Raw genomic sequence first — 16,582 nt, forward strand, 5'->3', positions numbered from 1 at the left:
GAACGTTTGGCGTCGACGCGTCGGTAGATTTCAACATTTCTAATCCGACAGTGACCGACGGCAGCGCGATCCACTGTGTGTCGGTGATATTAACGTTCGGCAGCGACACGCGGCGGCCATGTTTGTTTACATGTCGCATTTAAAGGGACAGCAGCCCCGTAAACCTCTCGTTACCATGGTAACACCGATGTGTTTGAGTTCGTCATCAGTAACTCTGCACGTGTGTCGGTTGTGTTGCGAAACTTTCTGTTTCATCCCAAGTTACAGACGATTGCGACGATTACCAACGAGTGGCTCGTGAACTACATTGACCGGCAGGCTTTGCGGCACGTAACTTGTTGCCTAGCAACGCCTCCAAACTGAAACTCACGAGCGGAGAGAAAAAACAGGCCAAAGAGGTAAATATAGAAAAATGTGTCGTGGAAAATCCTTTTAAATTAATTAATTTACTGCACTGATGAGAAGAAACAGTTTTTAACATCATATATATTTATTTATAAAGTATTTATACACAGAAACATGTGGGATAGAGAAGAAGGGAGCAGCAGGGACACATGAATTTACGAGTTATTGTCAGTTATGGTTGAATATGTGAGGAGACATATTGAATATCAAGAAGTCTTGTTGTAGTTATAGTCAATGATCAACTGATCTGTGTTTCACTGTTAACGGTGGAGCTGCACATTTCTCTGTTTGCTTTACAGATAAAATAATAAGAACAAGAGCAGCTGATTGTTCGAGACGCAGCTCAGTCATTTATCCCGGTTGTCTTAATCCTAGATTTCTGCAATGGACCCCGGCGGATCTTCCATCACACCGGACTCTGACATCCCAGAGAACCCGCTGCGCCTCTCGTATCCTTCTGCAAGAAATGATACCAACTTACAGAATCAGTCCTCTAAAGATGTCTCATCTTTCCTCTCAAGATCCATGAGTTATTTATCTCAGAAAGTGTTCTGTCTAGACCCATGTCTCGTCCTCCCACAAAGTTCTGTGGAAATGTGTTCAGTAGCTTTTACTTAATCCTGCCAGAACAAACAACAAACAGTGAATGTGATCTTGATCCTTTACTGATTCAAAAATTCAGTCACTCCTTCGGCTATGAGAGCGGACGCAGGGCGAACCTGCAGCTGCTGGATGACAAAACTCTGATGTTCATCGCAGGGAACCAGCTCGTCCTGCTCGACGTTTCCACCAAGGAGCAGAGATACCTGCGCTCCTGCAGCGGAGGAGGAATCGGCTGCATCACGGTAAGATGGCTGACAAACTGAATGTGTCTGACTGATGCTCCAGTCCGACAGAAAACTTTACATTTACTTCAGAAGAGCTTTGAGGTTGTCTTGCTTAAAAACTGTGTGTGTGTGTGTGTGTGATATGAAGGTTCACCCTAGCAAACACTACTTTGTTGTAGCAGAGAAGAGAAACCAGCCCAACATCATCATATATAAATATCCATCCTTAAAACTGCACCGGATCCTCAGAGGTAAAAAAAAAAGTGACTAAGATGGAATCAGTCAAATCCTGTTCACGTTATTTAACGATCATCATGTTTTAACCTGCACGTCTGCAGGCGGCACAGAGCAGGCGTACAGCTGTGTGGAGTTTAACCATGACGGCAGCCTGCTCGCCAGCGTGGGCAGCGCCCCTGACTTCATGCTGACGCTGTGGAACTGGAGGCAGGAGGCGGTGACGCTGAGCTGCAAGGCCATTTCTCAGGAGGTCTACCGGGTCAGCTTCTCCCAGTTCAACCCAGAGCTGCTCGCAACGTCAGGATCTGGACACATCAAGTAAACAACCAACGCAATCATCCTGAAACTACAAAACCTGCCTCATAAACACTTTTCACATCTTTAGACCCGATGACCTGCTATATCTCGTTTTTACACACACATGCACATTCCTTTGCTTTTACGTTCAATATGTTTGTTCTTATTTATAAATGGTAAAAAATACCTTCTCTGTCAGGTTCTGGAAAATGGCGAACACATTCACAGGGATGAAGCTGCAAGGGCTTGTGGGACATTTTGGGATAACTCCAGAGACTGATATTGAGGGCTACGTGCAGCTTCCTGATGGAAAGGTCGGTTCCCTGTTGCTGTGACAGCATAAGTTTCCTCTGTCGGAGTCAAGCGAAAGAATACTTAACCCTCGCTCTTGTGACTTCCTGTTAAAGGTGGTGTCCGGCACAGACTGGGGCAACTTGCTGCTGTGGGATGGAAACACCATTAAGGCGGAGATTTGCAGAAACAAGACGCAGAGCTGCCACATCGGGACGGTTCAGCCGTTTGTTCTTGAGGAAGGGCAGCTGTTAACGATCGGTTCTGATGGAATGGTCCGGGTGAGATATCCTCATATACCTTCAAGAACTTAACAAGGCTCAGTAGTTTCCCTAAACCAGCCGGGCACTGTGGTTTGGAGAGTTTACTCTGCAGAGGATTCATTTACATTTCGTCCGAACAAAACCCAGAGAGTGATGGTCAGTGCTAAAATACAAACACATAATGTGGATATAAGTAGTTGGAAATGAAAGATAAGAGGAAGTAGAAATACTGCACTGTGGTTGTTTGCCAGAATGTTTATGTATGTATTCATATGTCTCTATAAGCCGTATGATTTTCGACGCCCTGCAGGGCTGGGACTTTGAGAAGATCGACGCTGCAGACAGCAGCGTCAACGGCAGCAGGTTTGAGATGGAGCCGTTAAATGAGCTGGAGGTCGGAAACAACGTCTGCCTCTCGTCCGTGGTGAAGAGCCCCCAGCCCGACTCCTCCGTCTGGTTTGCTCAGGTCAGTGCAGGACAAAGGGTCAAAGGTCATTAGTGATACATGATGCGTTCATTCCTCAGTTGTGATTTCTCTGCTCTGTGGATCTCGTGCTGCAGGATTCCTGCGGAGCGATCTGGAAACTGGATCTTTCTTTCACCCACACGGTAAGTTCTCCACACGTTTATACACACGCTACTGATATTACACTTTGTTTGGTGCATTGATACGTGTTTGTGTGTGTGTGTGTGCGTGCGTGTGTGCAGGCTCCCGATCCAGAGTGCCTGTTTTCCTTCCATGCCGGGGGGATCCAGGGCATGGACGTGTCACCGAAATCCCACCTGATGGCCACGATTGCTCTGGACCGTGAGTCACACACTTCCACACCTACACCCCCCCCCACACACACACACACTACAAAGGTACTGTGTCTCTCCCTCTATCCAGGTTCGGTCAGAGTTTTTGACTTCCTGTCCAACAGAGAACTGAGCACCAGCCGCTTCTTTCAGGCTGGAACCGCTCTCATCTGGGCTCCACCTGTGGTGAGTGTGTCGGCATGAATACGATCCGTGCAGCCTCGTGATACGACAGAGGCGTGACCTCCGGTGTTTGTCTTCAGGTGAACCAGGGTGGGGGTTTGCTGGTGACAGGTTTTGACGACGGGGTGGTCCGGTTGCTGGAGCTGTTCGACCCTCAGAGGGTGTCTGCGGTCACCAGGCGCCAAAACAAAGGAGACGCCGGACTTCACCTCAAACAAGCCTTCAAACCCCACAATGCACCTGTAACGGCTGTGGCGTATGAGCGAAATGGAGACATCTTAGCCACAGGGGTAAGAAGTTGATGGACTGTACATAGCAGAGGTCGACTCCACTGGTTTTAAAAGAAGTCTCACCTGTTTGTTCTGTCGTCACTCGTGTCCTCCTCAGAGCTCAGACTGCACTGTGTTCTTCTTCACTGTCGGGGAATCTTACAGTCCCATCGGCTTTGTCCGTGTTCCTGGGCCGGTGCAGGGGCTGGAGTGGTCCCCTCACTCCCACGTAAGTCTGGTGTCTCACTTCCATTAGAATAATCATTCTGTGCTGGAACGTTACTGTTTACACCTGAAATCTTTTGCACTTTTCCTCAGAGTGAAAACCGGCTGCTCATCCTGTGTCAGAACGGTTGTGTGGTCGAGGTCCACAGTTCTGATCTGAAAGCTCAGAAGCCAACGGAGAGCTTTGAGCTGCTGGAGCTGCCTCGTAGATCCTTCAGGTTCAGGAGCATCAAATCTCGAATCAAGGTTTAAATACGCACATCCTGTTTATTACATCAAACTGTGTTATGTTGTAATCTGTCTCGGTCATCATGTGTTGTTCTAGTATTTTCTCTCCCTCGACTCCTGCTGTCTCAAGGTTTATTTGAAAGGACTCCTGTAATAATCGTGTTTTTAATTGTGTATGTTTGTGTTTCAGAGAGAGGAGGAAAAGGCAAGACGTCAAGCTGAGAAGGAGAAGAAGAAGAAAGATTCGTTAAAAGAATCAAAGCTGGGAGAAGCGGAAGAGGAAGAAGAGGAGGAGGAGGAGGAGGAGGAAGAAGAGTTACCACCCATCCAGATGCCCCAAACTCCGAGTCCTCTCTACTGTGGCTTCTACTCACAGTCTGGACACTTCTGGCTGTCAATGGTGCATATCATGTCAGAGCAGTGGGCTCACCTGGTGGATAACCTGGGGAATGACAGATCTGAGGATGATGTGTGTGTCTCTCTCTCTCCTGTAGGGAGGCTTCGACTCAGGCTTCTTGTATCACTGTGAGTTCTCTGAGAAGCAGGATGAGGATCCGGAGCAACGGGAGGATGAGCCCTTTGACTTCTTACCTATTGACGAGACAGATGACGACCCGATTCGCTCCGTCACCTTCAGGTAGCCGGAGTTCAAACTCTACAGCCTCATATTTTAAACTCCAATAGTTTTACCTCTTCATTCTTTGTTGTTTTATTTTATTTTTATGCGTAGCTCGAACAGGCAGATGTTGCTCTGCGGCATGCACTCAGGCTCCATCAGGGTCTACCTGCTGCAGCCCGGGGACCACAGCCTCTCCTCCATGAAGGCCTGCCGGGCACTCAGTGTTCACGACAACCATTATGGACACCTGCGGCACATTCGCTGTAGCCATGACGACAACTTTGTGCTGACAGCGGGTGACGACGGTAACATCTTCTCCTTCAGCTTGCTTCCTCTGGAGGAGCTGCAGAGGAGCCTGCAGAAACAGAGGGCCGAGATTCCTCCACCCAGGGTCGGTCCACCTTTCAATAACATTTAATTCTTTCACATTTGTATTTAAAGGAGAGAAACTATAATTAGATTCAGCTTCATATGAATAGCAAATAAATAGTGATATCATCTTTTTCACATGTTCACAGGTTGGTTTTGAAAAACAGCCATATGCTCATGACATTGAGAACTCTGCAACTGACAGGTGAGAACGTCACCTCCTTCGTGTTATTTCATTTTTCTTCCCGTCCATTTATTCAAGTGATTCATGAAGTAGATAACTTTGTTGTCTGTATTGTTTTCATTGAATTTCTTCCAGCATAGCGACGGCGAAACAGAAGCTGGAGAAGGATCGTCTGCAGCGGGAGGTGGAGCTGAAGATCACCGCCAAGAGGAGGAAGCTGGACGAGCTCAAGAGGAAGTTCCAACAGGTGCTGAAGGTCAACGAGAGTCTGCCAGAGCACGTTCGCCTGAAGCCTGAGGTAAACACACACACACACACACACACACACTGTAAATTACAAATACTGCATACACAACAGCTGGCCGTCATGAACCAAACCATTCAAGGTCAAACCTGTGTTGTGTTTAAGGTTAGAGTTTGACACATTCCAATTACAGTATGGCCTCGAGGAAAAGACATGAAAGATGGTGTGTGTGTGTGTGTGTGTCTGTGTGTGTGTCTGTGTGTGTGTAGGAGCTGGAGCTGCACCCTTGTTTCAAAGAGGAGGCAGAAAGGTTGAAGTCGCAGCGAATCATGGAGGTCAGAAAGGAGCTGAGCTGGGAGAAGGAGCGCAGCCACATCGCACTCAGCAAACTACAGGATTGGTACTGAACACACACACACACACACACATACACACACACACACACACACACACACACAGTTGGCTAAAATGGCATAAAAGAAGTTTCTGAAAGTTTCACAGAAAACAAGTGGACAAATAAATATATCGCTGTGGACGTTTCGTCCTCTAAATTCTGTACAGTTTGAAAGTTGTCCATGTTGGTAAATAGGTTTATCTAGTTTACTGCACATGCTTGATTGTGAATTGTTTATGCTTTGAATGGTGGATACGAAGCCCTCCTCTCATGTGTCCGTTCACAGGTTCGGAGACCCTCTGGAGGTCAGTGTCATCGACGTAGTTGCCATCCGCAGCGACCACAGAGTCTCCACCTATCGTTTGCCGAAGCTCACCGAGTCCTCTCAGCTCAGACATCAGGACACGCCCAGCTGCTCTGACCGAGACGAACACGTCACATCGGAAAGCAAGAAATCCAGAGCTGAGCCGGAAAAAGTCATCAGTGAAATAGAAGGTAAGCAAGTGTCAGTGTGTTTGTTTGTCACAGACGTGCTTGACCTTTAACCCATGTGTGTCCTCCAGAGGAGGAGGTGCTGCGCCCCCAGGTGGTTCGTTCAGCAGCGATCAAACTGGGTGATCGGCAAGAAGAGAGGCTGAGAAAAGCTGCACTGAAGGCTGAACAAGCTCGAGCCAAAAAAGCAAAGAGGATGCAGGAATGGGCTCAACTGTGAGTGGGACGATCAACGTTGTATTTACGTGGAATTCATTGATTAATTGATGATGATTCTGATTATTGGTGCCTCAGTTACGCAGAGAAACCAGGTGAGAACTATGAGGATCCGCAGGATGTGCAGAACATCAGCGAAGCCCGAGAGAACATCGGAGACTTAAAACTAAAGACCGACAAAGACTTCAAGGTGCCGAGACACCTGATGATGACCAGTGGGAGGAAGAGAGCGGAACTGAAAGACCTGGAGGAAATGGTACACACATATACTAACACACATATACACACTGCCTCATTTACAGGTATATCTGATCCGTTTAATGAGTCCCTCCATCTTACAGACCCGTGACAAGCAGACTGAGCTGAATGGACGAATCGTGGCGTTGCGGGACACCAAGGTTCACCTGGTGTCTCAGTTGAACGCTCAGGCTAAGCAGCTCCGAAAGGTCCAGCAGCGTCTGCCGGCCCGTCTCCACCGCCCTCCACCCGTCCTGCCGACCCTGCTGCCAGAGGAAACCCCAGAGAAGAGGCTGCAGCCCAACAGAGCTACCCTGGAGCGATACCGTGTTCTGAGGGAACAGAGGTACAAGAACCAGGAACCACACTCACTTCACAGTGACGTCTCTCTGACAGCTGGTGTTTTGATTTCAAAAGTAAATCTACTGTTTTATTGTTTTAGCAGGTTTAAGGGCACACAGGAGGACGAGGAGGAGGGAACTACACGTCTGTTGGAGCAGCTGGAGAAAGAGATGGAGGATAATCAGGAGGGAGAAGAGGTGACATCAAGAGAAGAAGAAGAAGAAGAGGAGGGGGAGGAGGAGGAAGTGGAGCTGACTGAGCTGGAGGAGGAGCTCCGCCAGGAGGAGGAATTCACACTTTTGTATGAGCAGGACTCTCTGCTGGAACAGGTCTCTGATCACCAGTCAACTTCAGATTAAATGTGTAAACAACATGTTGTATAACGTTTGTTTTGAAATCATCAGATGGAAACATCAGTGATTCAGTTTGACGCAGAGCTGCTGCAGCTGCGTCACCAGAAGCAAAATCTGGACAGGGAGCTGGCGTTGGCGGACCTCCGTCAGATGACACTTTACCAGGAGCTGCTGCTCCTCCAGGAGTTAGAGAGGAAGGAGGGCAGCCTGCAGGAGAAGTTTGACGCATGTTTAAGGGAGGAGAACAGCATCGTGGTGCGTGGGAGTTTATGCACCTGTGGACTGGGTGATGTGGACGTTCTCCTCATATTATCCTCGTGTTGTTGTTTAGCTCAATCCTCTTTATCCCGACAGTCAAAACTGGAGGAGCGTAAGGAGCAACTGCAACTGAAGCAGAGGGACATCGTCAAGCTGCAGGAAAGAGAGAAGGCTCTGCTCACCGCCCTCCTGGACTCGCTGGGCGAAGACAACAAGTTTGAAAAGTTTCTCATCAAAGTCTTTGAGAAGAAAATCAAACGTGTGAAGAAGAAGGAGCAGAGCGGAAACAACGGTGAGGTCGGAGTAACGAAACACAGTACGTTGGTTCGTGAGATGCTGTGTGTGTGTGTGTGTGTGTGTGTGTGTGTTTTCTTCATGATCCCAGTGTGTGTTTGCAGAAGAAGAAGTGGAAAGTGATGAAGAGTCTGATGAGGAAGACGACTGGGATGACGATGATAATGATTACGACAGCGATTCAGAGGGAGGGAGTCTGGATGACAGCGTTTGTCCTCCAGGTCAGTACCGACTGCAGACAACGACTCAAACAGGTGAAGTTCGGGTTCAGTTGTGGCCTCAAACATGTTGCGTGTGTTTCAGGCTGTGATCCGCAGTTGTTTGAATACACACTGCAGCTGCGTGAGCGTCGGCTGAACCTGGAGGAAATGCTGGTGGAGGAGAAGAAGTGTGTTGAAGCTCTGAAGGACGAGTGTGACGCCCTCATCAAGAAGGTCAAACTTTGATTTTCATCGTCCTGTCTGCCGACATGTTTCTGTAACCACTGACATCCTTGTATGTGTGTGTGTGTGTGTGTGTTGGCTCTGCAGGAGAAAATGGTGAAGAGCAGTTTGAGAGCGGTTGATGACGACTTGGAGTTGGTCAACAGAGAGAAACAGCAGAAAATGAACGAGCTGGATGTGGTGGTTCCTCTCAGACTGCACCAGGTGATTAGTGTAACTGCTGATGAAAGTAAAACAGATGCGCTTCCTGCTCATGTCGGAAATGTCGGCCTCTGCTCTCTTGGATTTTTCCTCAGGTCTGCTTTAGCTTTACTTCCTTGAGAATCCACAGCTTTATTTACAGTCTTACACTGAAATCACTAAGTCCTGCTCTGAACGTGAAATGCTCTTTTAATAAAGAGAGGTCAAAAACCCACATGCAGAGATTTTATTTTAATATTATTATAAGAACACATGCATCTCTTCATCCCAGACTTGAGACTTTTCCTTTCTCCTTCTCTTGTCCGTTTATCTGCCAGATTAAGTTTGTCGTCGACGGCTCTGTGCCATTGGATCTGACCGAGGCTTTGGTGGTGGACAGGGCGGAGCTGACCAGGCTGAAGGAGCGCATCAAGCAGCTGCAGGTGGAGAAGACTCAGCAGAGAGAGCTGAAGGTTAAGGCCCGGCAGCATCACACCAGGCTGCGCCATGAGTGCAAGGACATGAAGGCTCGGGTCCAAGGTGAGAGGCTCCCAGCGTGTAAAGTCTCAACACGAGATATTAAGATGCCAAATATACAATTCACAGGAAAGACGCCACTTCTTTTGGCGTGAGTATTTCAGGTGCCAGAGAGTCAGTGGTATGTTTACTGATGTGTGTGTGTGTGTGTGTGTGTGTGTGTTGCTGTAGAGCTGGAGAAGGAGTGCGACAAGCTGATGATGATGAAGTTTGGGCGGCTGGTGGATCTGGAGGCTCTGCAGATACTGTCGGGGAACAGGAAGCTGGAGGTGCTGAAGCAGGAGAAGCTCAGTCAAGAAGCTGCATTCAACAAAGAAATCAAACAGTGGGATGTACGTTGTCCGTTTGTGTGTATGTGTGTGTGCTTTGATAAGAGTGAGATAACTTTATCATTCACTTGTTTTCTTCTATCCACTTGTTTTCTCTGTGTGTGTGTGTGTGTGTGCGGTCCAGGCGAAAGTCCGCAAGGCCTATGAGGCTCTGATGGAAGTCACCAGACAGAACACGGAACTTCTCCTCAGAAAGTCAAAGCTCCTCGAGGAGACGATGGAAATTGAGCTTAAACTCGAAGCCAGGCAGAAAAAAATTGTAATTTGTATTTTCACACGTTGATCAAAGCAGAGACATATTTAACACGTGTTATCAATGTAAAACGTTTTCATGCTCTAATGTTCAGAAAACACTCTCCTCCCTGCTGCAGCTCCTCCTTTCAGCCTCTGTCTGAAACTCTTGGCTGTGGAACGTATGTGTGTCTTCATCTGTGTGTTTGTGTATCCAGGCTGTCAGACAGCGCCAGGAGGACAAGAGACGTGAGAACCTGAAGGACATAGTTCGGCTCAAGTCGCTGGTGAAGAAGCAGTCGTCTCAGATCAACGCCGTCAAGAGTGAGATCGAGGCCCTGTCCCATAAAGGAGGCCCAGTGGTGCCCTTCATCCAAACAACCCAGCTGCTCACACCAACCCCAACCCGCCCCAGCGACCCCACGCTCCCTCCCGAACCAGGACCATCGCGTCCGTCCGAACATCAAAATTCACGCGGTAGAAAGGGAACTTGTTAATGCGCAACACAAACGTATTCACAGGTATTGTAAGACTCTTTCTGGTCCTGATGACCACTCAAAGCACTTTATTCATACATATAGTGCATCTGTTAGCAGCACTTCTTGCTGTTCTATGGGGTCATTCAGGGTTCATCTTGCTGAACTTCTGACCTTCTGGTTGGGGGACGACCACTCTACCCCTCAGCCACAGCCACCCCCACTCTGTTATCATATTAAACCAGGAGGTTGGTTCATCGCCTGCTGTTCTTTGAAGAAAATTAAAAATGAATGTGATGTAAAAATATTGAATAAAAACAGGGTTTAACTGCTGCACGTACTGAGTTTGAATATTTTCAAACAGACAATAGTTAAAACTCATTGACACAAACACGACAGGGAGAAACTGGGATTTCAAAATTCCAGTGATGCAGATGAGAAAGATGTCCATCACCAAGGAAACAGGACGCCAAGGGCGACACCTAGTGGTACAACACAGACATTAGAAAGATGTTCCAACAAAGTGAAGGGCTCAGGAAAGAGGAGAATCATTTAGATTCTTTGTGACGGGAAGATTTTAAAGGTCTTTAACACAACACACATAAGATGGCAGATGGTGAGAGTGGTGCGATATAGACCCGATAATTATTCAATATTACAAACATCCCATAAAGAGCAGTCAGCTGTGAGAAGAATGAAGCATCACAAGTTTCAGAGGCTCAAGATTTAGGTTATTTACAAATGCACATGCGGACAAATGTGGGTTCAGGGTAAAAAAACAGCAGAAGGGAAACAGCTCCTGTTATTTCCTTCAGTGACGTGTGGTGCGTTGGTTTATCTTCGTAAAATGTTCCCGTTGTTATAAAACAGGTTTTTTAAAGTTTCCGGTCTGAAAACTCTGGTGGTTGTTCTTGATTATAAAAGACTGAAACTTCAGACGAGTTACTCACAGACACATTTATAAACATCATCTTCCTCATTGTGTCAGAACAGAAGTGAAGCGATGACGTAAATAAGAAAATGATTTATTTTATAGTTGGAGGAAGAAAACATCACACATCAGAATTTGTAAATCTGTGACGAGAGCAAAACAATTATTAGAATCCAATAGCATCGAGTATGTGCTTTACATCCCATAATCTTCATAAACATCTTACAGTATCCACAGTAACACTTTAACTCGTCTGAAGGCACATTTTATCTTTGTCCGTCAAAGGGGAGGTTCAATTAGATGCTTAATGCATTTTACCTTCATCTGTGTTCATTAGTTTGTTTGTTGGCAGGATGACACACAAAGTGTTGGACAGATTTACAAGTTGGAGGAGAGACGGGACCTCGGTCAAGACAGAATTTATTCAAATGTGTCATCGATCGGGACAAAGGTTGTTTTATCACTTTCTTTAACATCGAGACCCAAACAGAATTAACAAAACTATGAATCTGCGGAACAACGAAACTGATCCATGAACTGAAAATAATCCAGTTACAACTATTTAAGTAACTGACACCAAACAAAAGACAGATTCACAACAACCTCCTTTTTGAAACTAAATGTTTGAATTATATAAGTTATATAAAATAAGTTGCAGAAAGTACGTTGTCTTTGCCCAGTCTGTCCTCCCTCCACCCCCCAGTCTGTCCCCCTCCACCCCCCAGTCTGTCCTCTCTCCATCTTCCAGTCTGTCCTCCTTCCACCCCCCAGTCTGTCCTCCTCCACCCTCCAGTCTGTCCTCCCTCCACCCTGTCCACCGGGTTCACAGAGCAGCCAGCTCCTGCAGCAGCGTCTCCTTCTCCCGCTGCAGCTCCACGATGCTCTGCTTGTTCTGCTCCAGCCGGTCCTCCAGCCACTGCAGCAGCGGCCCGCTCACCGCCGACATCTGGCTGCACAGGTTCTTGGTGAACACGGAGCCGTTGTGGATCTTGGTGACGGGGTCCAGGTGCGCCAGGCTGTGGATCTTGCGGTACGTGTCCTGCTCCTCCTGGCACAGGATCCGCGGCAGCTCCACGGCCGACTCCAGGCACACTTTGCCGATGGCCTCGCGGGGCACGACGTGGATGGGGATCTCCACGCGCTCGTACTCGGAGCCCTTCTGCGCCTGCACGGACTGGAAGCAGGTGTACAGCACCCGGCCCGTCTTGGTGTTCTTGTCCTCGATGAAGCAGGAGAAGATGAGGCCCACGAAGCACTGGTCCAGCATCTGGTACATGGCCTGGGTGCGCACGTCGACGTGGGACGGCCACACGGTGATGTGAGGGTGGGAGTGGTACCAGCCGACCACCCGCATCGACCTGCCCGTCATGTCCGCCAGCCTCTCCGCCTCCGTGGAGGCCGCGGACAGCTGCTCCGGGGAGATCTCCACCCGGTCCTTCCTCTTGTCGGAGCGGCGGAGGATGATGACGGAGTGGATGTGGACGATCCGCGAGGTCTCCACCTCCCCGATGCACAGACCCATCACCTCCTCCTTCTCCGTGCTCAGCGCGTGGTTCATGCACACCAGGAAGGCGTCGGACTCCAGGTGAACCGCGCTCACCGCCATGGTTCCCTCAGGTCCGCGGGTTTACCCGGAAAGAGACGAAGACATGAGACATCAACACAGGAGCAGAGCTTCACTTCCGCGTTCTCGCGTACTGCGACAAAAACATTCCGGGTGGCTGCGGTGACCTGACAAAGGTTCCGCTCTGTCTCATTAATTCATTTATTGTAAATGTGTTTTTTTAATCAACAGTGATTCTGTTATAATAAGTTCATAAATACACCAATCGATAAACAAAAATTAATTGGCTATAAAATAGTCAACTTCAAATATAAATAGTATATAAATATATTAAAACAGCTGAATTAATTTAGGCATTTGAAGTATTTATTTCAATATTACCTCAAATCCTTATTATTAGAGAAGCATTCATATGTGGCCACTTATAATAATTATTTATTTATTTATTTTATTTACATACATACATACTGTACATACTGTATATGTCAGTCTCTTAAATATTGTTTTCATCAAGATCCATGAATTATTCTCTGATAAATCAGTGAAAGTGTCAAAAGGAAATATTAAAAACAATCTTAAAAAGTGATAAAAAATAAAAATAAAAAAAAACTTTCTTGGCCTATGTCTCATCCTTCTTCCAGGTTTCATGGAAATCTTTCCTAAAACCAAAAGCTGTTATTGAATCAGATCATTGATCTCTGTGATCATTGATCTGGTGAAGCTGAGCCTCTGTCACACACACAGCTCAGCTGCAGATCGATGGTTGTGTACGTGCTGAAAAACACAGAGTCCCTGATGGAGCGGCTGGTGTCAGAGACGCTTCAGAAGGACAGAACGTCTGCTCTGTGGTCCAGGTTCACTCCCACTGTGGAGGCCAGAGGGCCTGAGAAGAAAGTAGTAACACCTGAGACACTCCAGAGCACAAGACTTGTTTCCAAATCAATATGATTTGTTGTCAACGTTTCAAGATTTCTTCTCTGGTCTTCCGGGTTCTTCTTGTGGCTGTAAAATGTCCCCCTCCGTCTCTGCCTGTGAGATCTTGGTCCACGTGTGACTGAAGAGTTTTGGATCTGACCTCTGACTCAGCTGTCGTCACAGAGGACAGAAATTGAAGCTGTCTGGGGTTAGCAGGTTTACTGAGACTTGACAGAGACGGGACGTTGTTGAAGAACTTGATGTGTTGCTCTGTGTTCGAGAGCTTCTCCAGCTCTTTCCTCCTCAGCTCATCGATCTCCTGCTGGGACTGACGGCCTCCACCTCCTGCTGCAGCACCTGCACCTCCCCGGACTCTCTGCTGGATCTTCTGGCTAAATGGCAGCTTTCGTATCTGGGATACTTTGGCTTCATTTTTGTACAACGAGAGGAAACATGTCAATGCTTCTTTAGCTCAGTTCCATATGAAGGTTCTGATGTTTACACGACACGTGAATCTCGTTGTTACATCACTGTTGGATGTTTACACGCTGCCATGTTTCCTCTCTGAACTCTTGTCGTGAACGATTCTCACTTTCTTCTCTCAGCACCTTCAATAGAGAATTCACTGTCATGTCTCTATGGCAACAGGTTGTGGTGGTAAAACTTTGATCCTGAATGCAGCTTGACACACACACACACACACACACACACACACACTATGCACTTGCTGAAAACATGTGTGATCAGGAGCTGCAGACCATTTGCTCTGGCAGCTCACATGTTTGCAGAGGCGTGTGGTGTCCATGACGACTGAGAGGCAGCCAATGGGATTTGACTGAAAGATTAACCGGAGCCCTGTGAGTAGATATGATTCAAAATTAAAAGTATTAACCACCGGTGAAAGAAGGCTGTTTATTAAACTGTATATTAGAGTCTATTAGAATCAGCTCTTCTTCCGCTGCTGGAAATAAAAATCCTCAGGGCTCAGGTTTTTAATATTATTTTTCTTTTTGTCAACAAATCACATGAAAGCTCTGCTCATTAATCCTTTTTGTCAGTTGATTATCTGTCAAACACAATGAATATTTAATTCTTATACAGTTAACACACTGGTCTTTGTGTTTGTTTTGCATTTTGACATTTTTTTAAATGTAAAACACATTTTTGTGTAGATGTATAGAAAGGCTCCCTCAGTGGTACTGTGTTAAAATGCTGTTTTCCTTTATTCCTTTATTTGTTTTCATATATTTATGAATGTCTATTGTACCAATTTATTCTTGTCAAGAGTTTCTAAAGAAAACTTCGTCCCTTTATGTAGAAATGAAGCCAAAATATCATGGATACGAACCCACCTCAGTTAATGAATTATCAATATTACTGAATATATTGAATTACACTTATAAATGACATCTACTCTATTTCATAGTTCCTAATGGATCCTCACATCACAAACCAGCACCTGTGGCCTTCTAACATTGTATTTTACAGTTGATTGCTTTAATATGAATATTTAAAAGATTAGATTTCCTGTGTTTTCCCTCTGTTCCTCTCTTTTCTCTTCTCACCTGTTGAACACTGAGGACGAAGTGATCGAGGAGGAAACCCTGCGGGCGTTAGGACCCAGTGACGTCACTTCGCTAACACAGTTAAGTGGAGTCGCCGTACACGAAACGATGCTGCCTTCAGGTGCTGAAGGAATTATTAGCTTCACTTTTCTAATTTTGGTCCATTACCAAATTTATTGAGGGAACTATTTAATTTCTACTTGAACGAAGCCCTTCGTCTCTGTCATGGCAGGAAGGAGAAGATGGAGGTGAGGGGGAGGAGGGGGTGTTTGGTTGCAACATGACACTTCACCACTAGATGTCACTAAACCCTACACAGTGAACCTTTAAATCATCAGAACAAATCCGACGCAGTGAGCGGTCCCTGAACGCAGCAGGAGCCCACCCTGGAGGAAGCCGCAGATCTTCGTCCTCACAGCCGCCAGACGCTGCGCTGAGCCCGGACACTCCTCACGCTGCCGCCCGCTCTCACACACCCACGCCGGGCCGTCACACCGAGCTCCGGGGCCGGGCGGCTGGTCCTCTGCACCGGGGTTTCCGCCTCATTGGGACCGTGGGAGACATGCGACGCCTGGGAGGAGGAGGAGGAGACGCACTGGTCCGGCAGCAGCAGACACCTGAGAGCCGCGTCTGACTTTGTTTCTGTGCCGTCAAACGGAGGTGAGTCCCGGGAGACGTTGGGGGGGGGGGGAGACGTCCCCGGAGCTGCCTCCAGGCTCCGGGCTCGTCGTGCCTCACACGCACGGTTGTTTGCTTGTTGTTTGTCGGCGCGTTTCCGTGTTGTCGTCCCCGGTGTCGGTGCGAGGGAGGCGGCATGAGTCATAGCCCGGCGCCGGGGCTGCTGGAGGAGCAAAGTGTCCAACACTCAGTGAGTGTGTGTGTGTGTGTGTGTGTGTGTGTGTGTGTGTGTGTGTGTGTGTGTGTGTGTGTGTGTGTGTGTCTGTGTGTGTCTGTGTGTGTCTGTCTCTGTGTGTGTCTCTGTGTCTGTCTCTGTGTCTGTCTCTGTGTGTCTGTGTGTGTGTGTCTGTGTGTGTGTGTGTGTCTGTGTCTGTGTGTGTGTCTGTGTGTGTGTGTGTGTGTCTCTGTGTGTGTGTCTCTGTGTGTGTGTGTGTGTGTGTGTGTGTGTTACACTCATGGCTGCAGTGTGTGATCCTCACATACATGATTCTTTGCGTCCTGGTTAGTTTGGATAATATTAAAATGTCTGTGTTATATGAGAAGTAGATTTGTGATCTTACTTTATTCAAACCCAGAGAAATCCCCAACTTCATTCAAGGTAACATTAGTGTGTCGTATTTCACGATACGTCCACACGACTGCGTGCTAATTAGGAAACGACTTCATCAATTTGACGACACACGCGAGAACTTTTTTAAATTCCCCTGG

At 47.3% G+C, this 16,582-nt stretch overlaps 3 protein-coding genes across 6 annotated transcripts in view; 2 read left to right on the top strand and 1 right to left on the bottom strand.

Moving 5' to 3' along the window:
* Positions 1–34: 34 nt before the first annotated feature.
* On the top strand, positions 35–10,554 carry LOC109646241 (cilia- and flagella-associated protein 44). 4 transcript variants are annotated; one of them, XM_069513931.1, is made up of 34 exons: positions 35–398; positions 781–854; positions 1,088–1,250; positions 1,381–1,483; positions 1,571–1,787; positions 1,966–2,080; positions 2,174–2,338; positions 2,631–2,786; positions 2,882–2,929; positions 3,029–3,128; positions 3,210–3,304; positions 3,382–3,591; positions 3,689–3,799; positions 3,889–4,041; positions 4,214–4,423; positions 4,518–4,660; positions 4,754–5,033; positions 5,161–5,216; positions 5,331–5,493; positions 5,709–5,839; positions 6,120–6,328; positions 6,397–6,541; positions 6,620–6,797; positions 6,883–7,124; positions 7,221–7,449; positions 7,525–7,728; positions 7,828–8,023; positions 8,130–8,246; positions 8,329–8,459; positions 8,556–8,672; positions 8,987–9,188; positions 9,357–9,517; positions 9,639–9,773; positions 9,964–10,554. In XM_069513931.1, exons 2-34 carry the CDS (start codon positions 790–792, stop codon positions 10,240–10,242), a joined length of 5,229 nt encoding a protein of 1,742 aa, XP_069370032.1. In that variant the 5' UTR covers positions 35–398; positions 781–789; the 3' UTR covers positions 10,243–10,554. The 4 variants fall into 4 exon arrangements, with proteins under 4 accessions (XP_069370032.1, XP_069370034.1, XP_069370031.1 ...); XM_069513933.1 differs by having other exon boundaries at positions 7,224–7,449; XM_069513930.1 differs by having other exon boundaries at positions 323–398; positions 705–854.
* A 676-nt stretch (positions 10,555–11,230) lies between these two features.
* brcc3 (BRCA1/BRCA2-containing complex, subunit 3) lies at positions 11,231–13,309 on the bottom strand. Its single transcript, XM_020111963.2, has one exon. The coding sequence runs from the start codon at positions 12,756–12,758 to the stop codon at positions 11,976–11,978; it is 783 nt and encodes a 260-aa protein (XP_019967522.1). The 5' UTR covers positions 12,759–13,309; the 3' UTR covers positions 11,231–11,975.
* A 2,233-nt stretch (positions 13,310–15,542) lies between these two features.
* rab27b (RAB27B, member RAS oncogene family) overlaps positions 15,543–16,582 on the top strand; it is a 33,422-nt gene continuing 32,382 nt past the window's right edge. Inside the window, exon 1 of the mRNA XM_069513943.1 lies at positions 15,543–15,856. The gene's annotated coding sequence lies outside the window, so the exon portion shown is untranslated. The remainder of the gene's footprint in view (positions 15,857–16,582) is intronic.

The sequence above is a fragment of the Paralichthys olivaceus genome, chromosome 18 (genome assembly GCF_024713975.1).
Source record: "Paralichthys olivaceus isolate ysfri-2021 chromosome 18, ASM2471397v2, whole genome shotgun sequence".
Taxonomy (NCBI): domain Eukaryota; kingdom Metazoa; phylum Chordata; class Actinopteri; order Pleuronectiformes; family Paralichthyidae; genus Paralichthys; species Paralichthys olivaceus.